General features: G+C 42.9%; 2 protein-coding genes across 4 annotated transcripts in view; one reads left to right on the forward strand and one right to left on the reverse strand.

Annotated features, from left to right (window-relative positions):
• spidey (hydroxysteroid 17-beta dehydrogenase 12 spidey) overlaps positions 1–27629 on the forward strand; it is a 74672-nt gene that overhangs the window by 40367 nt on the left and 6676 nt on the right. The window lies entirely within an intron of this gene.
• The window catches only part of LOC143037419 (uncharacterized), a 617678-nt gene continuing 603557 nt past the window's right edge, over positions 13509–27629 (reverse strand). For all 3 annotated transcript variants that reach the window (XM_076205579.1, XM_076205578.1, XM_076205580.1), the window contains one exon: positions 13509–25537. In XM_076205579.1, coding sequence (XP_076061694.1) covers positions 14350–25537 — 11188 coding nt within the window. In that variant the 3' untranslated portion in view covers positions 13509–14349. The remainder of the gene's footprint in view (positions 25538–27629) is intronic.

The following is a 27629-nucleotide window of genomic DNA, read 5'->3' on the forward strand; positions in this document are numbered from 1 at the left end:
GGGGAGTCACAAGGTGTGTAAAGTTGGTGTGTGGAACAAGTAGGATGGAAAGAAATAGAAGGAAGGGTAGCGAGTGGTGGGATGATGAAACAAAGAATATTGTAGAAGAGAAGAAACGACCATTCACAGATTGGTTGCAAAATAGGATGAGAGAATCATGTGAGAGGTACAAAGAAAAGAGAAGAGAAGTAAAGATAAAGGAGGCAAAAAGGAGAGCAGATGTGAAATGGGATAAGAGTATGACAATTTTTTTAGAGTAATAAAACAATGTTTTGGAAAGAAATTAAGAGAGGAAGAGGAGGTGAATCAAGTAGAGAAGAAAAGATAAAAGGTGGAGATGGAGAGATGATAATGGAAGAGATGGCAGCAAGAGGAAGCTGGGCAGAATATTTTAGGGAGTTTCTAAATGTGAAGGATAGGGAGGGAAAGGTAGTTGCAGTGGAAAGTACTAAGAAAATGACTGTGATGAATGAGGAAAATGGAGGAGAAATAAGGGAAGATGAGATGAAAGCAGTTATTAAAATGATGAGAGCATGTAAGGCAACTGGGTTAGATGGGTATCATGCAGAGTGTCTAAAAAAAGGGAGGTACAGTGATGGTGGACTGGCTGGTGAGGTTTAATGTTTATTTAAAAGAGGGTAGAGTGCCAGAGGACTGGAGGAGTGACTGTATAGTTCTGCTTTACAAGGGAAAAGGGGACAAGTGTGTGTGTAGTATTTTCAGAGGATCATTTTGTTGAGTGTAGTTGGGAAGGCTTATGGGAGGATCTTGATTGAGAGGATTAGGAGAGGAACAGAGGAAGTAATTGGTGAGGAAGAGTGTGGGTTTAGGACATGTAGGGGTTGCATGGTTCATACTTTTGTGGTAAGGCAGAAAGCTTTAGGAAAAGGTAAGGATGTTTTTTGGGGTTTTATGGATTTGGAAAAGGCTTATGACAGAGTAGACAGGAAGGCACTGTGGGAGGTATTGCAGATATATATGATAGGAGGAAAGTTGTTGAGAGCAGTCAAGAGTTTTTACAAGAGTAGTATACCCTATGTTAGAATTAGAAATGGAGAGAGTGAATGGTTTGAGGTAAAGGTGGAACTTTGCCAGGGACGTGTTATGTCACCTTGGCTGTTCAGTTTATACATGGATGGGGTGGTGTGAGAGGTCACAAGGGTAATGGGCCAGTTATTGGTGATGGTTAAAGAAAATGTAGGAAAGTGAGAGATAAGCCAGTTGTTGTTTGCTAATGATAAGAGGAGGGATTGAGGAAGTTAGTGACAGAGTTTGGAAAGGTGTGCAAAAAAAGGAAGTTAACCTCTTCCATACGGTGCCGCCTACGTAGGCGGCATGAGGAGCAAGTTTAAAGATAAATGTGGGTAAAAGTAAGGTGATGAGATATACAAGGGGAGAGGATGGCAGCAAATTGGAAGTGAGTATTAAAGGAGAGAGACTGGAGGAAGTGGATAGTTTTAGATACTTGGATGCGAATGTGGCAGGAAAGGGAGGAGTGGAGATGAAGGTAGAATATAGATTGAGAGAAGCAAGTAAATGCCTTGGTGGATTAAAAAGTGTAATGAGGAATAGATATTTGGGAATGGATGGTAAGATGAGATTGTATGAAGGAGTGATTGTGCCAACAACACTGTATGGGGCAGAAACATGGAACATAAGAGAGGAAGAATTTAGATTTGTTTGAGATGAAATGTCTGAGAAGGATGGTAGGGGTTACTAGGCTGGATAGAGTGAGAAACGAGGAGGAGAGTTGAGGTGGAAAGGGAGTTGGGAGATAGGGTTGATGAAAGAGTATTGGGGTGGTTTGGACACATGGAAAGAATGAATGAAGAAAGATTATTAAAAGAGGTGTGGAAGGCAGAGATGAAAGGAGTGAACATGAGGGGGGGGAACCAAGAATGAGATGGATGGATAAAAGGGGAATTGGCTTTTGAGGAAGGATGGGAGAAGACAGAAGATAGGGATGAGTAGAGAATGGTTGTGTATGGATGATGCTGTGATGCATGGGAGTGGGTGGGGGATGGGGGAGTGAGGTAATGTGTGAATGATGTTTTGATGCAGCCCAAAGGGATTTCTCCCCTGACTTCTCTTTTTCTGCATGTGGGGAGGGAGAGGCAGGGTCGCCGATTAAATGAAGTGACCTTGCTGTGGATGTGCTGTGTCTTGCTACATTGCTTCTGACCCAGGGCAGTGGGCGAGATGCTGAGATGACCCATCATCCAGGAGGAGCCAAGATAAGAGGGAGAGAGGGGTGGTAAATGGGAGTGGAGTATGTGGGAATGGAATGGGTGGGAGTGGAAGTTATGCCTATTTTTTTTGGCTACCTCCTTTGTAAGGAGGAAAAGCTGTTGGTATATGTAAGTGTAAGGTTATGTACATAGGTAAAAATACAATAAGTAGGGTTACAAGTTATTTGGAAAATTGTTTACGAAAGTGGATAGTGAGAAGGATCTTGGTATAATTATCAGTGATGATCTCAAATCATCAAAGCAGTGTATTTCTGCCTCATAGAAGGTAAATAAGATTCTATTACTAACTGCATGATCTTTTGATTTTAAAAGTCCATCTGTCATTAATAAGCTATATAAATTGTTAGTTCACCCAAATTTGGAATATGCTGTATAAGATATGGTCAAATACTAGCTGCTATGTACCATCAACTGCTATGTACCGGCTCCTATGTACCACTGCTTTGGCTTATATGTACCATTGTTGGGCTGCTATGTACTGGCTCCTATGTACCACTGCTTTGGCTTGTATGTACCAAACAAGGCAGTAATGTACCAGATACCAAGTAGGAAGATAAAATATTTATTGTAAGAAAAAATTAAAAACACGTTATAGAAAAGTAATGAAGCTACATTAAAAGATAACACAAAAGCACAAACATATTAAAACTGTATACAATAATTAAAGCTTGTCAATCAATGAAATTCAGCATACTGTACATTGACTTAATATAGGCTTACTCCTCAGTATAGTCCATCAGTTCAGCACACCGGTTTAGAAATTCTGATGTTGTTATGGATTTGTTCGCGTATTTCATCCATCCACAGGTCATCAAGGTTAATATGCTTTTGGATAGCATGCTTCCTTTGGTATCTATACATTTTCTTTTGTTTGACTAATTTTACAACCATGGGAATTCTACTAGATTCGTCATGTAGAATACTAATTAAGAGGTACATGCTTATAGAATTGGTTTTTGCTACCCTGTTAATTGCATGGTGCCACCCTTCTGCATTGTTATTAGTCCGAACAGGGCGCTTGTAAGAGCTCCAAGAATGTGGAGGATGCATCTCGTTCCTGATTCAGATTTTTTCATAGTGGGTAATGAGATCTTGAAGTCGCTGATCAAGAAGCGGCTGGCCAGTGATATGGCGGAAAGCTGGCTCCATATGAGATGGAGGTAAGTTTGGCAGCGCCATTATCTGCCTAATGAATTGTCTCACAGCGAGTTGATTAATATAGGCATTTTGTAGGCCTAGTCTCTTCACTCTATAGTACACTGCTTGGGCCCAGTGAAACCAGCAGCAGCCATCAAGGGAAGCCTCGGGAATGCACACTCACTGCTGACCATAGTGCTCTTTTGAAATCCAAAACAACTTCATAAACAGATGTTGACGTTAAATCAGTACTTTTTCTTATGACAGCTACATAGTTCTTTTTCTTTGTTCTTGACATCAGGACAAAGTACGAGGGAACCTGTTTCATAATTCCGTCCTTCTTTATAAAACTGTGCATACTTTTTAAAAGTTAAACAAAAGGGGTACGAATAATTTCAAAAGTTCTGTCCACGTACCAAACTTTAGATTTGGACAGGTGTTGCAACTGAATTGGTTTTGCAAATATGAGATGCTGCTGTCCATTTTCAAATGGATCAGCTTGAAGAAAGTCCTGTGGAACATGACCTGTGTTTAATTCAAAACTAATATCTTCAGGGTGTTTTGTTTTTTGGACGTTGTCCTTCCCTAGGGCGATTGGTGCATCTGACTAGAGTGTTTATATTTGGTAATGGAACATCTGAATTTTCACAGCTTGAGAGTGCTTTCTTTACTATTTCCCCAGATGATGCAAATGGAAATTCCAAAGCAGACTTTTTAATGAAAGCTTGTGCTAATACTTTGAGTTCAGCACCAGGATCCCCAGGATGTGTGTGTTGGTGGTGTCCACTTTTGAAGTTCATTGTTCCTATTTGGTGTGAAATTGTTGCATAGCACTTTTTACCATAGTAGCTCCATATCCATGTGACTGAGACAGATGACTCTTGCTTCTTGGTGTATGTAAAACCCAAAGAATCAGTGAGGAGAGAGGTGCCTTTTCTTGTTCCAGCAGAAACAATTTTGTAGGTCACAGGGGTGTCTGCAAAGATCGTTGTTGGTAATGCTTCATCATCTAATGATGTTTGTGCAGCTGGCATGATAGGAAGTGTGATGTTGAAGCCATTGGGTGTGTTGTTGATTGTTGCAGGCTGCTCTTCAACTGGGAAGGCATTAAAAAGGTCATTGGCAGGACAGTCTGGGCAACATCACATGAAAACTTCACCAGGTTTTTATTGTCTGTTTATATTCCAGTACTCAGATTGTGATATTACTGTACCACATAAGTGGTGACACCACTTGTTGCATCCATCACAGATAAGGGCTTCCTGTCTAGGGTGAACACACAATCCACATCCTGAACAAAGGAAAAGTGCTGATGCCATGGCAGTATAAAAAGGATAATTGAGAATGCAAGTCCACTGGAGTTAGGAAGTAAATACTGATCAAGTTCACTGAAGTTCCTAAGTTGTCCTTTTTGAAGCAAATAATGAGGAGAGCTCTATTTGCTCTATTCTCTATTTGCGTGGCAAACAAATAAACATTATTATTAATTATGTTAATAATAATGTTACATAGGTACATATATAGCAGCCATGGATGGTACATAGCAGCCAGGGATGGTACATAGCAGCCATGGATGGTACATAGTACCCATGGATGGTACATAGCAGCCAGGGATGGTACATAGCAGCAGGTGGTACATAGCAGCCAATGGTACATAAAGGCCTGTTACGGTATGGTAATTGAATCTCATTAAAAACATTGACAGATTGGAAAAAATATAACAGTGAGCTACGAAACTGATTCTAGATACCAGAAACAAATCATACAAAAATTGACTAGAACACATGAATTTATTTTCCCCAAAAAAGCATAGACTCGGGTGATTTGATATAGGTCTTTAAAATTCTAAAGGAAATTGACATCATAAGTGATGAAATTCTCACACTGAATGCAAATCAATCAAGAAATAATGGTCTCAAACTTTCAGGAAGTAGATTTAATTTGGAAGTGGGTAGAAACAACTTGGCCTGTATGATAAATGGATGGAATAAACTTCCTACAGAGGCAGTGCAATGTACTACAATTTGAGGTTTTAAGATTCATTTAGATAAGCACCTAAGAAATATGCTGTAATGCCTGCCATTTTATTTATTTGTTTAGTTATGGGTGGAGAATGATTGTGTATGGATGATGCTGTGATGCATATAGGGGAGTGGGTGGGGGATAAAGGGTGAGGGAGTATGTGTGAATGATATTTTGATGCAGCCAAAAGGGATTTCTCCCCATCTTCTCTTTTTCTGCATGAGGGGATGAAGAGAGGGGTCGCCAATTAAATAAAGTGGCCTTGTTGTGAATGTGCTGTGTCTTGCTGCATTGCTTCTGACACAGGGCAGTGGGCAAGATGCAGGGATGACCCGTCATCCAGGAGGAGCCAAGAAAAGAGGGAGGGATGGTGATTGGGAGTGGAGTATGTACAGGGTCTAACAGATATATCCGTACAACTTCTTATCACATGTTTTAAGATTAATATCTCGGGTTATAATAAACAGAGAGTTATGAAATTTTCAGTATATTTAGAAAAGGCAATAAGAACAATGATTTCATTCAATGTAACCACCTTCAGCTGTTATGACGCTTTCAACGCGTTTACGAAACTTGGATACAGCATTGATGATCTCAGACTTTGATAATGAACCCACAGCCTTCTTGATGTCTGTCTTCAGGGTTGTTATACTTCTGTGTGGCTTGTCACATGCCTTGGCCTCAATTCGCGCCCAAAAATAATAATCTAAAGGGTTTAGGTCTGGCGAATTTGAGGGCCACAACTCTTTGTTCCAGAACTGCACATTTGACCCTTCGAGAAGGTTGGTGGTCCTCTTCGCTGTGTGGGCTGGAGCCGAGTCTTGTTGGAAGACAAACTGGTTGCCACTAGCCTTATCTTTCATCCAGGGTATTATTTTCTCTTCTAGAACTTTGCAATAGACAACGGCATTGACTTTCTCCTTGTTGTTGAAGAAGTGAGTGAAGACGTCCCCCTCAGTTGACACCACACAGAGCACCATGACACTTGCTGGTTTCTTCGTCGTTGTCTTGTGTTGAACCTCTGAGGATGAGGAGGCTATCCAGCGATCATTCCGCTTATTGAAAGTCGCATCAACCGTGAAAATCTTCTCGTCGGAAAAAAACTTGATGACCGAGCCATTCGACTTCATCCAGTTCAACAGCTTTTGGCACCTGGTCAAGCGGATTTCTTTAATTTTTCGTGTCAAAAGATGTCTTTTTGCTTGTGAGAATGAGGTTAATCCCAATTTCTTTAATGCTCTGTGAATTGTCATTGTGCTGACACCTCTCTTCTTTGCCAATGTCGATAATAGTAAGGCTGGATTTGCATTGACACTTCTCTTGAGACCAGCTAAAAAGCGAGGTGTTAGAATTCTGCCCCTTCTGGGCTTGTGAGCAGCTCGTTGGTCTTCGCCGGTCTCATCAAAATGTTTACAAACATCGTAAACAGTTTGTCTGGAGTATTTTAGCATCCTTATTATGGCGCTAGGAGTGTGACCCGCGCGACGAAGTTCGCATATGGCTGAACGTTTGGCTTGTTCCATTGCTTAATGTTTATTGCACCGGTGCTAGTATACAACTGGCTAAATTATTAGACAAATGGAAGTATCTGGAAACAATCAGAATTGCCATATGTTACTTTTTAAGTGCTTAAAACCTCTTCAAAGTTTGTACAGATTTATCTGTTAGACCCTGTAGGGGATGAAATGGGTGGGAGTGGATTTATACCTTTGACTTTGAGTACCTCCCTTGTAAAAGAAAAAAGCCCATAGTATATACATGTATTTATTTATTATTATCTATTTAGTTATTATTATGTACCTGTTTATTTTTATTATTTAGTTATTATTTATCATAAATTATTGTCATTTTTCTCTTTGTTTATTTTTCATCATTACTTATTTTATTCCTTTATCTGCTTCTTTATTTGTTTGTTTATTTGTTTCTCTTTATTCTAACACCAATAATTGCAGAAAAAGTAGAGAACCTTTTTTATATTAATGAAAGAATCCTAGCAATAACAATAAAAGTAGATGCAGAAAGAATAACTTTTGTGCAGGTATATGCACCTCACCAGGGAAGGCCTCAATAAGAAAAAGTAGAGTACTATACAAAACTGCAAAGTACCCTGGATTCATGTGGAAATACTATCAAAGTTGTCATGGGAGACATGAATGCACATGTAGGAAGACAGAGGAATAATATAGAAAACGTCATCGGTGCACATGGTATTGGAGAAAGAAATGATGAAGGAGAAAGACTGATAGATTTCTGCATAGGTAATAGCATGTCTGTGATGAATACCTTTTACCAGCATAGAGAAAGTCATAAATGGAGCTGGTATCGGTGGAATAGCGTAGTTGGTGAATATACTGAAAAATCACTGATTGACTTTATGTTAACAACTAACAAGAAACTTTTCAAAGATGTCAAGAGCATACCATCGGTGTCCTTTGACTCAGATCATCGTCTAGTTCTTGCGAAACTAAACATTAAGAAGCCAAAGCCAATGAAAAAACTAATCAGAGAAAGAATTAAATTAGAGAATCTAAAAGAACCAGAAAAGGCAAGATTATATAAGGAAAAGATTTCAAAAGTTCATCTGAGCGAGCCGCAAGAATCCAGAGACATTGAAGAAGAATGGATAGACATGAAGGATAAAATTACAAAAATAGCAAAAGAGGTCCTGGAGACCAAGAAAATTAGTGGTGGAAGGAAAAAGAAAACTATATGGTGGATGGATGAAGTCCGAGATGTTGTTAAAAAGAAGAGTCAGTCATTTAGAAAATAGACTGGAATACGAAATAGCAAGAAACGAAACAGAGACAGTAAAAGCAAGTGCCAAGAGAGATTCTTGGAAGAAATTGGGAAAAGAACTTGAAGAGGATCTGCTGGGAACTAGGAAGCTCATATATAGTCTGGCGAAGAGTTATAAAAGGGGCAAAGAAACAGTAGTAAATACAATTAAGAATAAAGACGGAGTGTTACTAACAGATGAGAACGAAGTAGATGAAAGATGGAGAGAATATTTCTCAGAATTATTGAATCCTCAGAAATTAGACAATGAGTGTGAAAACACCAGCCTGAGACTAAACTACTACCACGAAATATCTATTGAAGAAACTAGAGTTGCCATCAGTAAAATGAAAAATGGAAAAAGTCCTGGATGCGATGGCATACCTGTAGAGCTGCTAAAAGTAAATGAAAACACAGTCGAGTGGTTAACGAGAATTTTTAATGTAGCTTGCTGTGAAGGTAGAGTACCAGAGGATTTGGGGAAAGCCATTATATGTAAAGTACCAAAGAAAGGCGACAAGTCAGAATGCAAAAATTGGAGAGGAATTTCCTTATTATCACATGTGGAGAAGAGATATGAAAGAATACTTGAAAGAAGGCTAAGAGTGATGGTAGAAGAGAAATTAAAGGAGGGATAGTATGGATTTAGACCTGAGAGAGGTACAACAGATGCAATTTTCTCCTTGAAAATGCTGATGGAGAAGAGATGGGAATAGAATCAACCAGTGTGTATAGCATTTGTTGACTTAGAAAAAGCCTTTGACAGGCTACCGAGGAAGATGATTTGGGACACATTGGAAGACCCTATATATGGTGTAGATAGATTACTTGTTAGAGCAATCAAAAGTCTATATAGTAAATGTACCAGCGCTGTAAGAACACAAACTCGTGAGGATAACTGGTTTGATGTAAATTCTGGAGTAAGACAAGGTGGGGTTATATCTCCATTACTTTTTGTACTTTTTATGGACAGATGTATGAAAAATTTAAGATCTGAAGAAGGAGTTATCACATTGGCATATACAGATGATATTGCACTGGTTGCAAACAACCCCATTGAACTTCAAAATGCATTAACTGCTTGGAACAGTGCATTGAAAAGAGTGAAAATGAAAATAAACACAAATAAAACAGAAGTAATGATGGTCGCAAGGCAAAAAAAAAGAGATAGAAATATGGTTGGAAGGCGAAAAACTGAAATTAGTTGAATTTAGATACCTAGGAGTAAAGATAGATGAAAGGTGTCAAATGGAAAAAGAAATATTAAATAGAATACAGTGCCATACAAATAACTTAAGAACGCTATATCCACTGATGCGAGAAAAACTTATACCCAGGCAGGTTAAGATAACAATTTACAAAACTATTTTAAGACCAGTTCTAATATATGGGTCAGAAACATGGACATTGACAGAAAGGCTGAAAAGTAAGATACAACCAGCAGAGATGAGAGTACTGTGAATAATAAAAGGTGTAACAAGTTGTGACAAAATAAGAAATGAAGAAATGAGAAGAGAGCTGGAAAAAGAGCCAATATTAGAATATGTAGAGAAAAGCCAATTAAGATGGTTTGGCCATGTCATGAGGATGAATGAGCAACAGTACCCATTCAAATACTACCAGTTGCAGCCACAAGGAAAGCGTCCAACAGGAAGACCCAGGATGAGATGGAGAGACGGTATCAGACAAGCAATAGAGTCAAGAGGAAGAACTATGGAGGAGGTGGTGGAGAGAGTGCAGCTGTATGCTGATAGGGCCTTGTGGAGGGACTTCGTAAGGCATCATCGCTGACAGGGCAACGCCCTACCTGGTGTATGGTGAGAGGTGAGAGAATTTGTTTATTATTTATTTTTCCATATTTGACCTAGTTATGGACCAAAAGGTCTCCTGTCGGCATGCTCTTCCTTTGTAATGCTTTATAAGATAACTGTTAGCCTGTATGTTGATAATCTAGCCCTGTTCTGTGTCGGAGCTTAGCTCATACCAACTGCCTTATTCAAGATGTCATAACCTGAGTACATCATTGGGCAGGAGACCAAGTATTTTGATTTTCCATCTCAAAATCAGTCAGCATGCACTTTTTTAGATGATGTTATTGCAAAGACATGGCCTCAATACAAACAGGAAACCTAACCCTCCCAGCAACAGAACAAAATATTACTTGCCCTGATTTGCAATATCAAACTCACCTGAATTCCCCACCTCAAATAACTAAAAGCATCCTGCCTGAGCTTGTGATCTCCTGAAACTACTGCCCCACACAAGATGGGGAGTAGATAAACAAATACTCTGGAAATTGTTCCAGGTATTTGTAACAGTAAACTTGACTATAGATGTTAAGCTTACTCCTCTGATACACCTATGGCCCTCTGAATGCTAGAACCAATGTATTATCTTGACTTGTGCATTAGCACAGGTGTCTTGCATAATACTCTACTAAAAAGTTTGTTTTTAAAAAATGAACACTCCTTTGGATATCCACTACACCTTATCAGGAGCACCCCCTACCAACCCAATCTCCCACACTATTGGAACCTCTACTACTCATCAAGAATTCGACAAATATCTATCTAGTACCCATCCATTATGCAAAAGATATGGCAGACCTACTATCTACAATAGAAATTGCCAACAAAATCCTGCACACAACAACACCTAACCAAGCCCCATGACAACTTCCTCCAATAACTTCTACCTCATCTTAGCCAACTTAAAAGATTAAATGCTAATTGCAACCATTTGACATGAAACTCTCTCCTATCTATTTACCCATTCAATGAATATCAACACTTACAAACAATGGCTCCTGCTCAAACCATGGAGTGAGTTATGCAGTGTTCCCAAGTTAAACAAGACCTGGATCTCTCCCTCCCATTTCCCTCATTCTTTACTGCTGAACTCTTTGCCTCACTGCCTTATATATTGTCCACAATTCACGAAGTGCTTTACAAGCAGTTTTCACCTTCAACTCCTGCCACTCACTGGTCCACAAAATCCATTCATGATTCATCCAGATCTCTCTTTGCTTGAAATTTGTATTCTGGGTGCCATTCCATGTAGGCATCCCTGGCAATGAAAAAGCTGACTAGGCAGCTTGAAGGGCTACATCCACCCCATTAATTGTTTTCAGTCTACTGCCAGTAAGAGTAGTAACCAGTTATTCAATCAACCATGCTAAACATGGTTGTGATACTGGGAACAAAACTCAACAAACCATCTAAAAGTAGTCAAAGCCCATGTAATCCATGGGTATTGTGACATCAACATAAGTGAAATCTTTAAACAACACTAGTATGCCTAAGAACAAACATTCCTAATTCATGTGTGGCCACTTCATTATAGGAAATGATCCTCCAACTTGCCAATGTCATATATACCACTAGACTGCCCTTGAAAATTGTTCACTATCCTCCTTGAACTATTCATAGTATCTTTAAGAGAACCATCATCAGCATGGAATAAGTGGTAGCCTATTAGGTTGGACTAGTAATTGGTTGAAAGGTCGAAAACAGAGAGTTGTTTTAAATGGAAAAACTTCTGGATGGAAAAATGTTGCAAGTGGAGTTCCTCAGGGTTCCGTTCTTGGGCCACTTCTATTCATAGTATATATAAATGATATAGACAATGGACTAAAATCTACTGTTTCCAAATTTGCTGATGATACAAAACTGTGCGGAGTGGCAAATGATCACTCAAACCAATTAGATATTCAAGAAGATTTAGATCAATTACAGCAATGGTCTGAAAAGTGGCTAATGAAATTTAACACAAGTAAATGCAAGGTAATGCACATAGGTAAAAATAACAGTAAGTACGATTACAAGTTATTTGGAAATTCGTTAACAAAAGTGGATAGTGAAAAAGATCTCGGCGTAATTATCAGTAACGACCTCAAATCATCCAAGCAGTGTATTTCAGCCTCTGAGAAAGCAAATAAGATTCTGGGATTGATTGCGCGATCTTTTGATTTCAAAAGTCCATCACTCATTAACAAGCTATATAAATCGTTAGTTCGTCCACATTTGGAATATGCTGTTTCCGTATGGTCACCGAATCTCATTAAAGACATTGACAGACTGGAAAAGGTACAACGGCGAGCCACAAAACTGATTCCAAATATCAAAAATAAATCATACGAAAATCGACTTAAGCACATAAATCTGTTTTCCCTAAAAAAGCGTAGACTCAGAGGTGACTTGATACAGGTCTTTAAGATTTTAAAGGGAATTGACAACATCAAAAGTGACCAAATTTTCACATTGAATGAGAATCAGACAAGAAACAATGGTCTCAAACTGTCCGGAAATAGATTCAATTTGGAAGTAGGTAGAAACAACTTTGCCAACCGTGTAGTTAATGAATGGAATAAACTTCCTGCACAGGTAGTGCAATGTAGTTCAGTTCGAAGCTTTAAGAATCATTTAGATAAATACCTAAGTAAGATGCTGTAATTATTATAATTTATGTTATATTATTTGTTTTTGTTTTGTTATAATTTGTCTGTCTGATTTTCATTTATTATTAGTTATATGTCAATTTATTATCATTTACTATTTACCTGTTTGTTTGTTATTCAACTATACCAATGCATTTATTTATGTATTTTAATTGTTATTTACATTGTTATAGTTTTAATTTATTATTAATATGATTTTTTTTTTTTTTTTTTTTTTTTTTTTTTTTAAATTTTTTTTATTTTTATTTTTTTTTTTATTTTTTTTTTTTTTTTTTTTTTTTTTTTTTTTTTTTTTTTCATCCGACCTAGATATGGATCAAAAGGTCTCCTGTCGGCATGCTTTGCCTTTGTAATCCTTTGTAATCCTGTCTTCTCTCCACATTTTTTCATTCAAAGAAATCTTTTCAAATTATAAACTTTCATTGTACACACTTTATAATGTGACACTAAGACTCCTACCATTCAATTATATGTTATCATATTTACCCCACACTCCACTAATTGACTCAAAGCTACTGCCATAATCCATAATCCTGTTGGGATCTTTTATCTCAGTGCAATGTCTCCTGAGATAGAAGTACTGATGAATTAAAGACAATGAAGTACAATACAGTAATATTCAGGATCATTAAAGGTAGGTTGCATGTGGCTGGGCCTAAGGTTTTGTGCATGGGGCCCAGCCAAATTTGAGGTAATGGACAAATCTTTGGATTTCTGCCTCTGTAGGACCTGCCTTTAGTTAGAGCAGTTCCCAAGCGAAATCTGTAGTCCAAGGTAGTCCTTGACATGTGGCTGAGAGGATTACCACATATTTGAAATTTGTCATTCATAAGATGGGATTATGGACATGGTATTCAATAAAATGCAGATTAATATTTCATATTTATTTTGTTTGTATCTACATTACCACTAACATGAAACAATAACATAACTATTATAAAACAAGGTAATGCTGTATGTAAAGAATACTATGTTCACTAAAAAAAGGTTCATTGTAATTATCATGATTATGGTACAGTATATCACTATGAGAAGTATTAGTAATATTAGCCTTATTTTTATTATCTTTATTGCGTAGTTCTTATCAACATAGTTGGTCACTGCCACCAACACGCATTTGCATCAAGTGTCGATTGCTCCAAAATGGTCTTAGGCAGACATGATTGTCATTTGCTGTACTGATATGCCTGGTCTGGTATCACTTCAGCCACTGATACCACTACCATTGCAGCAACTGACTTCGCCACTACCAGTGCCAATGCTTTCACCACATGACGGACTTGTCCCTAAAGGTGGCGAAAACACAAAATTTTCAGGTAACAGGCCTAAGAAAAACTCGAAAACAGGACGTTTTCGAGTAACAATCCAATGAAGAACCCTCGAAAACACCAAATTTTCAAAAACAGTAATAGCCCTATGAAGAACCCGCAGCTAGTCTAACCCTGAGATTGTCACGCCGGATACTTAAGAGCCATGACGTCATTGTTGGACTGCCAGATAAGGAAGCTGCTGGGGTTACTCCACCGGCCAAATGACCGATGTTGTGGAGGACAAGGAGACTGGTGCCGTCTTCCCCAGTTCTTGATTGCCTTAGATTCTAATGACTGTACAAAATTACACATATTAGTCTGGTAAAGCTCTTGGATGAGATCATATTAATAATAGGAGTGTTGAGAGGGTTGGAAGAAGGGTAGGCCTCCTTCAGCAATGTTAAAGGAAAGTGTGGTTACTTCGCGTGTGTCGGAGGTTGAGGCCACTGGCGGAGAAGGCACCAGAGTCTGAGTCCGAATCGAGGCTCAGCTGAGGTCGAAGTCGGTAGTAGGCTTCGGTGTCACTCGCCACGGATGCAGAGGACCCTCGAAGACCCCTCGACCATGACACCTGCCCGAGTGCTGCTCCTCCACCAGGTAGTTCTCCCAAAGAGGCCGCGTGACTTCGTCTATAGGGACCTCGGAGGGACGTCACAGACGCGATATCCATCCCCACTTCCACACCGCCAGTCCCCGTTGTGGATATGGACGACCCGTAGGGTCTGCTGCTGGAGGGACTGTTGGCTACGGAGCTGGAGGAACTGTTCATGCTTGAGGAGGCATTGATTAGTTTTCTTCGCAGCTGCAATAGCTGTTGGCGGCACTGCTGTGTGGACAGCGGAGTCGTCGTCGAAGAGGAGGAAGCCACATGAGAGTCTGACAAGTGTGAAGGCAGATTGTGGCAGAGGGCGGAGGAGTGACCGAAGGGTGACGTTCTGGCTGGGGAAGAACAGAGCGTGTGTTGGTGATGACGATGCGAGGGAGAAATGCAGCAGCAGGGTGATGAGGAAGGGTCTTTCGGGTTTCTGCTTGGACTGCAGTGACTCATGGTGGGTAGAGACACACTTGAAGAGGAGGTCGTGCCGGTGCCCAGCCTTAAGCCGCTGCCGCCGTCGCTGAAGGACTGCTGTGCGAGATCAAGAGAGCCATGGATAGACCAGTTCTTCACTTCTGTGGATGAAAGTTTCGAAGGAGATTCCGTCCCCGATAAACTAGTAAGACTTAAATGCGAGTGTTTATTGGACAGGAGCTGACTCCTCAATTGCCTCTTTTTGGCATTGATCTCAAGGCGCTCCTCCAGACGCTGGCAGGAATCCTCCAGGCGCTTCTGGTAGAGAGAGAGGTACTTCTGACTAGTTGAGCTGAGGTACTTATAGTAGGGAGGTCTCTCGTTCCCAGCTTCATAGACATTCTGTACAGTTTCGGTCACGTTTCTTGGGGGTGATATCGATGACGGAACAGCTGGTGGAGTTGAAGTCGTCGCTGTCGTCTCCATCGGGCTAATGTTGTTGTTCCTCAGGTTCAGGTTGTAGCTCTGCCTCGTTAACAGGATTGAAGATCTCTCGTACTTGTTGATCAAGCGGTTCAGTCTCTCCCTTTCATTTCGTAGAAGGTTGAGTTCATCCACTATACCTCCGCCACCTGCCAAAGGGCTGGTCAGATGGGGAACCAAATGCGACTGGGCAACGTTGGCGTTAATATCCTCCCTTCTGTTGTCGGTCAGCTCACTCCTGCCCGTGTCGTTGGCGTTTTCGGAGTCTTGCTGTTGGGCCAAGTTCCTATCCACCCCCATCCGATTGTCCACAGTTAACGTCTTCTCGGTAGGTGATGTTTCGCTCTTATCGATCACGTTCACTGTATATGATGGCCGTTGGTAAGCTGGGGATCCGCCATGTTGAGGAATATCCAGGCTAGTCTGAGCTAAAACGGAGCGCGTTTCACGCTTGGTGTTGTTTTCCATAGTTTCGGTTTGGATTCCGACCGAGACGAGTTGCTTAGGTATGAATGATCTTAAAAGAGGTGTCATGGCTGTTACGTTTTTGGAAATAGAAGTCTCTTCCGGTAGGCTTGGTAAAGAGACTCTTCTTCCTTGGACCCCAGGACTGACAAGCTGTTCGTGTAGCACTAGGGATGTTTCAGAAAGAGTCCTCAAGATCGTTCCGGCTTCCATCATGACCTTGGACAACGCCATCCAAGTCTGTGATGCACCGTGTATATCTGTTGATGCCACACCTCCACTGAGGTCGCTCTCACTCTTTCTCCTGGACGTACTCACAAGAGTCGTTGTAGGATTTGCGTTGAAACTAGTGGAAGGAGTGGGAGGGGCTGAGTGTGGCTCTTTGAGAGGTGGAAGGGCCTTGTCTATAGAACTAGGAATTCTTCCATTTTTCGTTGGGGACGCATCTTCCTCTGTGGACGAGCTCGATGAGGTGGATGATGTACCGGATGATTTGGATGAACTACTCGACGAGGAACTTGAAGACCCGGATGAGGTAGCAGAGGACTTACGAACACGTTCTCGAATATGTTCCGGCAACTGAAGCCGGAAGGTTTCTTTGAGGTTTGATCGGGGGAGTGGAAGGTCATCACTATCACTGGAAGACTCGTTCTTTGCGTCGACGACGGTTTTATTGATGGTAGGTGGTGGAGGTACTGGGGGCGGCACTGTTCGCTCCAAGGGCACGGATGGACGCTGCGGTGCCGTGAAACCCTCCTGTGGAGGGGTCGGGGGCGTGGGCGTGGAGCCTGATGTAATGGGTTCAAGGCTGGGCTTCTTCATGATGGATTTTGGCTTCGTGATGGGCACTACAAGGTCTTGCATTTCCGTCCAGTCTGGCACCTCTATCTCGAGAGCCCCGCACCCATCCAAGTCGGTCCACGACACAGATTTCTTGTTGAGACTGAAGTCTTTTCGCCCTTTGTGGAGTTGAGGAGATGATTTGCTCGATTCTTCTGAGCTTGCTTTGACAATTATCTTTGGAGGACGTCCCATGACGAGGCTTTCAAAATCCCACCATGCCTTTTGCCCAAATGTCTTTGTAGGCGTCATGTGACCTGAGAATACGTCATCATCAGAACTGCTGGCAATCTCTTTCATGTACTCGTACTCTGCTCTCTTAACCGCCACCTCTTTATACTCCGTTAGGTCAAGCGTGACTTCCTTGTTTAATGACTTTTTCTCCTGAACGGGGGAGAGTACCACTGGTGTGTCGTCGTCTTCGTCGTCTTCTTCGTCCTTGAAGTCGTTGCTATCAAACAACCTTCCCTTCTCGATAATATCCTCAAGCTCTTCTGTGATGATATTTTCTAAACTACTTGTCCTTTGTATTTCATGTTTGAGTTTTATCAGTTCAAATTTGTGAAGAGCAATGTAAATGCTGTCGACAGAGGCAGATCGCTCCAGTCTCCCTCGGGTAGTGTGACTCGCTTTGTACAAGTCGTACTGTGGTTTCCTGTGTTCATCCGGTATTCCGGCGCTGAGTCCTATGTTTGAAAGGTCAGAAGAGCTTCGGTAGGCGTTCTCGACCTGCTTCATCTGATCCCTGCTGTCCTTGGTTGGGTCTGCTTCCTTTTCCTCTGATGGGCTCATGAAAATGAACGTTATGCTTTCGTCCGATGTAGTCCAGTGGTCCGACCGGTCATGTTCCATGATGAAATGACCATGCCAAGAATCTGAAGTTAACTTCTCCACGTGGCGGGTGCGATTAGCATCCTTCATTTTTGAGTCCCCATTTCGGCCATTACTGTTTCCAGTATCCGAGTTGTTGGTCTTCAGGGGCAAAAAGAGTTTGGGCTCTTTCGGTTTGTTTGCCGTCCCATTTGAGCTTTGGTCTGTTGTCTTTATTGGTGCCGCATCCACCGTGTGAGAAGGAAGCACTTTGACTTCGGAAGCTGTCTTGCTGTCGTTATTGAGGCTGGTGGCTGATGGGGGTCGCGGTGGCGGTCTTCGACACGAAGCTACCATCAATTCTTCCTTGGGGCTCGGAGGCATGAGTGAAGAGCGCAATTCTGGTAAAAGATTATCGATATCAAGAGAGCCTGTTTTTGAGGGTAAGCTGTTCTGCCTTATAAGCTCACGGAGGTCTTTAGCTGGTATATCCTTGCCTTTGGAGTCCTTGAAAGTTTGAGGTTGTGTAACCTCTTGATTAGGCATGGTCGTAGACGGAAGATCTAGACTGTAAGGTCTTCTCATATTCCAGTTATCGTAGTCTTGACTGTGGCGGATACTCTCCACCATTTCCTGGAGTGACTGAAGTCTTTGACTGCTCAAGATCTTTTTATCTTGCGAGCTAGAAGATATCTTCTCGTCCTTCTTAAGTTCTGGAACAAGATCATTTGAATCTTTCAGAGTAGGCTTTTCCAAAGTCACGCCATCATTAAGGGGAGAATCCGAATCTCTTAGAGATTTCTTTTCATTGGGTGCGTTTTTATTTTCGTTGAATTCTTTAGTATGTGAACTGGCCTTTTGGCTGGCGATCCTATTTTCAAGTCCGCTAATATCTTGTCCGTCAGTGTTTGTGCAAATGTTGGCCAAATCTTCTTTTAGTTTTTTGACAGTTCCTTTTACCGAAGACTCTTTCATGTCAACTGAATTCTGTTTCTTTGAGTCGTCTTCAACTTTCGCATCATTCAGATTCTCCTGTTGGTCATTTGTGACGTTAGAGTCCTCGAGTTGCTTTAACTTAACATGAAGGTATCGCGACATATCTGCCTCTAGTTTGCGTCTTATTAATTCTTCTTCTTCTTCTTTCTCGTTCGCTTTAGATAATGGTGCTGTGGGCGGATTATCGTGCAAACTAACCTCTACATCTGAAGCCTTTGATTTTTTACTAGAAAGTTTGGGGATTGAGATACCAAAAGAAAGAGATTTCTTAACTATTGAAAACGATGATGATGATGTAGATGATGACAAAGAGCTTGTAATATCTGATGATATTTCACTAGTTTCGGTCCTTTTATCACTAATCGGTGGTTGAGACTCATCATGTCGAGGTAGAGGAGTCTCCCTACCTGACTGAGTCAGAGAGCTTCTTTCCGTTCCTTCTCTTTTTACAATCTTTCCTCTTTCGTCCAATTCAACAACTGCACCATCTCCAGTTCCTCTCTCTTCATATTTTCTACCTCTACTCTCTTCTTCATCTGTCCTTTTCTTATTCACTGTCTGTTTGTCTATCTTCATCTCTTCTTTACTTCTATAGATCTTTTCCTCGTTCAAGTCATCTTGGTCCGATGTTGCACGAGGAACAGGGCAAGATGATGTTGCAACTACTGGTTTGGCACTATTCGGACCGCTGCTGTTTGGGGCACTAGCAAAAGGTTTGGCACTGTGTTCTTTGTCGACGGTTGATGGGGTAGAAGATTGGGTGCTTATGATTACTACTGGTGCAGCACTAGCCGAAGTTACTACCTGTACAACTGGGGCCCTGTCCCCACTGCTTCTGCTAACCAAGTCTAAAAGGTCACCATCGTTCTCGCTCAGAACTGAACGAGTTTGAGTGAAACTCCTCTCGAGGGATTCAAGGAATGTTTCACAATCTTCCTGGCGTGTTTCTTCCACGTCAGAAATTTCGTAGGCTTCTTCTGCGAGGGAAATGTTCCCCGACTCTTGTCCAGAATCTTCTTTGCCTCTTAGTTCCACAAGATCAGTCAATTCGTCTTTTAAATTTATTGCTTTATTATTCACAGCATCGTCATAGTTTTGATAGCAAATTGAATTTCGAGGGGTCGGCGGTGGGAATTCCACCCTTAGGGAAATACCCAACATGTTTGGATCAATAGGCAAGTTTTGATTTTCGGTTTCAAAGCCCTTTTGTTCAGAGTCTTCCCTGCCTCTTAGTCTCATGTGATTGAAGCTATCCTTTAAGTTCATAGCGTCGTCATAGTTTTCATAACAAATAGAATTTCGAGGAGCCGGCGGAGGGAATTTTGTCCTTTGAGAAACACTCAACTGGTTTGGATCAGTAGACGAGTTTTGATTTCTGGTTTCAAAGTCCTCTTGTCCGGAATATTCCTTCCCTTTTAGCTCCACGAGATTAGTCAATCTGTCCTTTAAATTCATAGCATTGTCGTAGTTTTCATAGCAAATAGAATTTCGCGGAGTCGGCGGCGGGAATTTTGTCCTTTGAGAAACACTCAACTTATTTGGATCAGTAGGAGAGTTTTGATTTCTAGTTTCAAAGTCCTCTTGTCCGGAGTCCTCCTTGTCTTTCAGCTCCATGAGATTAGTCAATCTGTCCTTTAAATTCATAGCATTGTCGTAGTTTTCATAGCAAACAGAATTTCGCGGAGTTAGCGGCGGGAATTTTGTCCTTTGAGAAACACTCAACTGGTTTGGATCAGTAGGCGAGTTTTGATTTCTGGTTTCAAAGTCCTCTTGTCCGGAGCCCTCCTTGCCTCTTAGCTCCACGAGATTAGTCAATCTGTCGCAGTTTTCATAGCAAATAGAATTTCGCGGAGCTGGCGGCGGGAATCCTGTCCTTTGAGAAACACTCAACTTGTTTGGATCAATAGGGGAGTTTTGATTTCCGGTTTCAAAGCTCTCTTCCCCGGAGTCTTCCTTGTCTCTTAGCTCCATGAGATTAGTTAATCTATCCTTTAAATTCATAGCTCTGTCGTAGTTTTCATAGCAAATAGAATTTCGCGGAGTTGGCGGTGGGAATTCTGTCCTTAGGGAAATATTCAACTTATTTGGATCAATAGGCGAGTTTTGATTTTCGGTCCCAAAATTTTCTTGCCTGGAGTCTTCCTTGCCTCTTGACTCCATGAGATTGGTTAATTTGTCGTTTAGAACCATAGCTCTGTCGTAGTTTTCACAGCAAATAGAATTTTGAGGAGTCATGGGCGGGAATTCTGTCCTTAAGGAAATACTCAACTTGTTTGGATCAACGGGCGCGTTTTGATTTTCGGTTCCAAAGCCCTCCATGAAGGAGTTCTGGGGTGTGATAGGATACGCTTGTGACTTTTGAGAATTGCCCATAGAAGTATCGGCCTTATCAAGACCTGTGCTATCTCTGTTCATCGAGTTAGCTGTCATTTTAGTTAGTGCTGTTGAGGTTGTAAGATTCGAGCCTTCTTTATTTGTTTGTGGAAAGTTCATATTATTTACTTTGTTTTCAGGTGAAGGAGAAGCTGTTGGTAAGTGTTCCAAGGAGTCTCCTGTTACGTTTCCTTCTTCAGTAGTTAAAGCATAGTTCTTTGTCAATCCCTTGTAAGCACTTGTAAGGGCCTTTCCTTCGTAAATTTCATCAGGAATACCCAAGAGCGAGTCTGGTTGTGGATCTTCGCCGTGACGCACAGTGTCTAGAAGTGTGTCATCGGAGGAACTTAGGCGATCTTCACTACCATTGTAGCTTAGATGTCCGTCAGCCGAAGCTCCATCATCTCCGCATTCTATTTCGCTGGTAGAATCTCGCCAATCGTCAGGAATAAGATCTGGCTCTGAGCACGCACCCTCTGATCTGCTACTTTCACTGCATTCCACGATAGTATATAGGAGTCTTCGGGCGGTGGACGGAGTATACTGACTCATACTCTTTAAATCTTCGCATTTACCTACTTCTTGCTGGTTGGCATTGACTTCTTCAAGTACCATTTCCTCCCATGATGTTTCAGTTGAAAAACCTTCACTGTTGGGAGAGGCTGGTGCGGGGCTGCCGCCTCCTGAGTCAGTGGATTCTATGGTCAGATTCTCCATATGCCTCTTGGGATCCCATTGAGTTTCCGCTCGAAGACCTCCATTGTTATCACTGATCTCTCTGTTCGCACTTGGCGATCGGTTGGAATATCTACGACTCGTTGGGACGAAGAACTGATCATTTTCTTGGCTCAGTGACTTTTTGTCTACACCGTGTTGGGTCACATCAAAACTGGGAATCACGTTAATGGTGTTGCTGATTTTCTGTCTCTGTTTCTTGTCTGGGGAGCTCTCAGTGTTGACTGGAGTCGTGGTGCCCTCGGAATCAACATTTGACGTTGAGTTCTCTTCGATGGTGCGGAAGGAGGCCCTGGATTCTGAGGAGCTTTCATGCCACGGTGTTTCTTCTCCTACTGCAGTCTCATAGTCCTCCTCGAGGTCGGTGGCACGACTGACACTACGAGTAGGTGATTGGGTCTCTAGAGGCTTCTTAATTTCTTGATCTTCTGTCAAATTATGGAGTTTCTCTGACGATGCGAAGAGCAATTTAGTTATTGTGGGGTTTTCTTTCTTTTCTATTCCTGTGGGTTTTGATGGTTGAAGAAGACTGTATGCAATCTCATCTTTCCTGTGCGACCTCACTTCACCACCCACTAAAAACTGTGGATCATCAATAGAAAGACTTGCTTCTAAGGTGTTTTGCGGAGTTAACGGTATCGTGGGCGAATATGGCCTCAGTCGAGTTGCAGTCTTCTGGAGAAGCTGGGCGGTGTCAACTACAGGCACAAGGGTATTTTCCACCGAAGAACATTGCAAATTTGTGAGGACAGAGTAAGCTTCCACATGACCCATGCGCTGGAAATGTTCTCTCTTCATTTCTTTCGTCAAAGTATCTTTTCTAGTGTTCTTATTAGTTTTATTATTCACTGCAGATCTTGAAACCTGTTCGAGCTTTGCGAGACTTCGAGCGTTGTCTAGAACAGTACTGGCATTGAGATTCGCGTTGTTGTTCCGAGCATCGTCCTCCTGCTTGGTTCCCTCTCGCTTTTCTGGGGAGGACTGGAGCACCGATAAGTAATCGTCAGACTCCTCGCTCTGGTCTTGCATTTCGACGATATCAATGGTGGGAACGCTAATGAGTGGTGGTGTGGTCTTCCGATGTTTTCTTCGCCTCCGGGTTCTGCGACGCGAATCTGGGTCGCTGTCTTCCGAGCTCGATGTGTCTAGAATGCGTCGTTCTGCTCTTTCGCGAATGAGCCTTCTCGTAGTCATTGGGGACATTGTGGTTGCATCGGGGGGCTGCAACAGCTGCTGCTGCTGGGGTGTAGACGGGGAGGAGGACTGGTTAACAGGCTGCGAACGGTGATAAGACTCATATTTTACATCGTCGGGGAGAGGGCCGGTAATATTCGCGTTGGTGACGTCTTGAACGACGTGAGTGGGCGATTCTTCAAGGGAACGGTTCGATGTTGGCGTGGCGTGAGCCGGCGTGGCAAACTTGGGTGTTACCAAGGCACTACTGACTTCGTCGGAGGACAACTCCTCTTCCTCAATCTCAAAATTAGTGTCACTCCGGTCTGGGTGCGAAATAGATCGGAAGAAAGACTGTATGAAGGAGTCATGACGTTCACTTAACTTGGGGGCTCGAGTTGGCACGAATTTATCATTTGATTCAGTCTTGGGGGTTTGTTCTATTTGGTGAGATTCGTATGGATTTGGAGTTGCTCCTTCGCCGAGATTCTGGGAGTTTTGAGTAGCAGCCGTGAGAGCATGAAGGTCTGGAAATCCAGGTGATCTTGGCATACCACGCCCAAGATTGCACAGTTCTGGAAGTAAAGATCTTGCCGGGGGGTTGAGATTTTCTTTAATGTCGGATTCAAGGCAGGTACTCTCTTCCAATGAGTCTTTGCTGAAGGTGCTGATGTTACTCGTGGTTAAAACGTCGTCATTGGGTCTTCTCAACAGGTTCATAGGCTCCGTCGGGTCCCCCGCGTCCTCGTCGGGCGTATGCAACTCCAGACTGTCGTCGGAAAATTGCTCGCTGTTTTCACTCAGTGATGCCAGGCGTTTCTGAAGAGCCTCAAGGTTTTTTGTGAGCGGGATCTTCCGTTTCTCGCTATTGACTTCGGAATCATACTGGCTGAACATCATGTCAGCCTCGGCCACGTCACTGAGGAGGTCTGGGTTTGGTTGTATAGGCACCAGAACTCTCCTTCCTTGAGATTCGGCCGGAGTGGTATCCGAAGAGTCCTTCGAAACATTAGCGTCGCCAGGGGAATCCTGCGAGGTAGCTTTTGTTTCTGTGTACTGACTAGTTTTATTTTTGGTTGGAGCTCTTGTCTCTGGTTTTATAGTCTTGATACTAGTAGAGGTATCAGGTGCTGCGACTGGGGCTTTTGTTTCTCGTTTAGCTAAGCTTTTGGATTGTTTGGCACTTTGAGAGGCAGATGCAGAATCAGATTCAGCAGCGGATGGAGACCTGTCCCTCTCAGGCCTTAGAGGCCCTGGGATCGGGACGGGGATGTGGCTCCCAGGAGGGGCTTCCAGAGAAGACCGTCTGACGAAAGGAACGCGAGAAATTATGTCGGAGGGTATCTTTGAGGAAGATGAGGACGTGGAGGAGGAAGTGGAAGACGTACTGATGGGAGCAGAAGCACTGGGTTTACTGGTTGTAGTGGTGATGGTGGTGGTGGCAGCAATGGCGGTGGTACTGTTATTGCTTTTGTCAGTTGAACTCTTCTTTGGCACGCGAGGAGTCGTATTTGACCCGGAATCAGACTCGCTTTGGGATTTCTTTCGACATCGACAGAGTCTCTCACGCTGCGTTTTGGGCTTATCTTGTACCTTTTTCTCCTTTTTGGCAAACCCGGGTCCGCTTCCAGGGTACAGGCGACGAGTGACGGCATCTATGATCTCTTGCCTCTTCTCTTTGTCGTCAAGACTGTTCTGCTTCGGGCTGGGTGATCTCTTCCGCCTCCGCGGCCCTTTGTCATCCTGTCCCATATCGGGAACACTGAAGTTCCTCCGGAGGCCCTTTTCGATCTCCGGCCAAACGGATTTGTCCCACCGTTTCCTCGTTTCAGTGGGCGACTGGGGCATGGCCGGAGGCAAGCTCTCAGAAGGGCTGCATAGTTCTGAGACACAGGGTCTTTTTTCACCGTCTCCGGTCAGGTCGAGGAAGAACGTCCTGGACGATCTGTAAGTGTTCGAATTTCCGGACACACGGTACATGCGCGAATCTAGAGACGCTTTCGAGTGCTGACTACCGAGGGAATCCAGTGAGGTGTCGGAGCCATAGTCTTGGCGACGATGGATAAGGCAGGAGCCGGGCTGCGGGTCTTCCTCCTCTTCCTCCTCGTCTTCATCCTCTTGATCCGTCATATCAGGACCACGACTCTGACTGTTGTTTCCCTCGCTGTGGGAAGCCCCAATGGGGCTCGTGCGCTCCGCCAGCGGGGACATGAGCCCCTCCACTTCTAAATCATCCACATCCTCGTACTCTGTGTCACTCGAAGATTTCTTCACGCTGTCCCAGAGGTTTCGGAGTTGACTAGTTCGCACGGAGTCTGCTGATAGCTTTTTCATGGTTTTCTTGGTTCCTTCCATTGTTGGACGCGGGGCTCCCGTTACATGACCCTCACGCCGGAGGTGTCCACGAGACCCATGGGGTAGACACTCACGCGGGTCGACGGTTTGTTGGTTATTGTTACTGTTGTTCAGGCACGAGGGACACAAATGGCTATGGGGGCAACAAGAACACTTGATTGGCTGTTGTGTTGCGCGCTTATGGGCTGCGAAAGGTGGCCCAAGCTGAGCTCGTACCTCACCGCTATTGCCGCTCTGGTTGACACCGTGGGTGTCACAGTTGCTGCGGGTGTTGCCGCAGGTGGTGCGGGGCGGCTCCGCAGGCCTGGACGCGGGCCCCGCCTTCACGTCGCCTCCGCCTCGCCGCCGCCTGCGAAGAAAAGGATTTAAGTTTGTGTTTCAAAGAAATACATGCGACAAAACCATACACTAGCAAAAGCAAAGAAAATCTGCAAACAGTACAAAGCAAAGTACTATAAATAATCATACGTTGTATCAAAACAACACATCTTCAATCAGAAGGGAGGTTAGGCTTTCCTCCACACCTCTCTGCTGGCTCATCGCCTGTTCGTGGTGTCCCCTAGGACAGACTCTCGCAAGGGAAGTCAATACTATATGTTGAGGTAGCAACTAACACTGGCAGTATATTAAGTCACAGTAAAAAAAAAAAAAATAATCCTCCCGCTATCCAACAGTAATTCAATTTTCTTTTACAAACGCAGTCCAATGGTGCGTGACGGTGGGGTCAGGAGATGACAATCTTTAGAAGCTCTTAGTGACAGCCCACGCAGTAGGAACTACAGGTTCATCGGTCGCCTTGCACTGGGATAGGAGCAGTACAAGTCAGTAGTAGTATGCACAACTGAGCAGCACTGTTTAGGACCCGCTTTGCTCACATACTCCCTCAATCTTACCTGGATGAGGACCCCCCCCCCCCCAAGCAAGGTCACTACAACTACAGCACAAATTATGAAACAAGTAAGATATGGAAGGTGCAACAGTCCTTCCAAACACAACAAAAACCCTCTGCTACACCTTTGCCCCGACCTATGTCATTAAAGGAGTGTTGAGGTCTCTCCCACAGTCCGTCAGACGAACCCTTCTCCATATGTTCCACTCAAACAACCACGCCAAGAGAGATTCTACATAGTACATGAATTCTCTGCACAAACCACTATATCGCTCTCACCAGTGTCACTAGAACCTGCAAACCAGCAACTCACCCCGAACCCATCGGAGGTACGAAAACCTCATATACAACCCCAGAGTCCCCCCAGTCGACTAAAACCCTCATCCACAAACCGATTCATCACCCCCTACCCATCCGAACACTCGCAGTCCTCCCACCCGAAAAAAATATATATACAATAACCTTCTGTACAAACCTCGACCCTTATAATTCCACTACAACCCTCAACTACTATCCCATCCATCCCCTCCCCTTGTCAATGCAAGACTGTAATGCAAGACAATTCCTTTGGGGAGACACTACCACAATCATAAGAGCAAAAGAACATAAGAATGGGGGAGACTGCAAAAGACCATAAGGTCTACACGAGGCAGCTCCATATCCATCACCACCTGTCATCCCCATCCATAAAGTTGTCTAACCGTTTCTTAAAACAACTGATAGTTTCAGTGCTCACTACATGGTTACTAAGTCTATTCCATTCGTTGACCACCCTATTAGTAAACCAATTCTTGTCTATTTCCTTCTTAAATCTAAATTTGTCCAGTTTAATTCCATTACTGCGAGTCCTGCCCTGTTGTTTTAATATGATGACCTTGTTTGCATCACCCTTGTTAAAGACCTTGACCCACGTGAACATCTCTATTAGATCACCCCGCACTCTGCGTCTTTCCAGAGAGTGTAAGTTAAGGTGCCTAAGCCTCTCTTCGTAAGGCAAATTTCTGAGTCCATGTATAATTTTGTTCATTCTTCTCTGTACTGATTCTAGTGAATTGATGTCCATTCTATAGGACTGAGACCAAAACTGTACCGCATAGTCAAGGATGGGTCTAACTATCGCTAGATAGAGTTTGATAATTACCTCTGCACTTCTATTCGTTACCGTCCTAGCGATGAAACCTAATGCTCTGTTAGCTTTATTCCTGGCGCTAATGCACTGTTTCCTGGTTTTAAGGTCCGGACTCACTAGAACTCCCAAGTCTCTCTCGCACTGAGTTTTCTCTAAATGCGTGTAATCTAAGCTGTATCTATTTTCGGGGTTGTGTAGCCCTACGTTTAACACGCTACACGTAAAGATATTGAAGGTCATTTGCCATTTCACCATGTGAACAATTTGTTAAAGTGTTATCCGCGAACTTACTAACATCACTATTTATCCCATCGTCTAAGTCGTTTATGTACATAATGAACAACAAGGGACCCAAAACCGAACCCTGGGGAACCCCACTAGTAACATTACCCCATCTGGATTTTACTCCATTTATGGTGACCC

Source organism: Oratosquilla oratoria, chromosome 22 (assembly GCF_046742065.1).
Source record: "Oratosquilla oratoria isolate Oo_2021 chromosome 22, ASM4674206v1, whole genome shotgun sequence".
NCBI classification, from domain to species: domain Eukaryota; kingdom Metazoa; phylum Arthropoda; class Malacostraca; order Stomatopoda; family Squillidae; genus Oratosquilla; species Oratosquilla oratoria.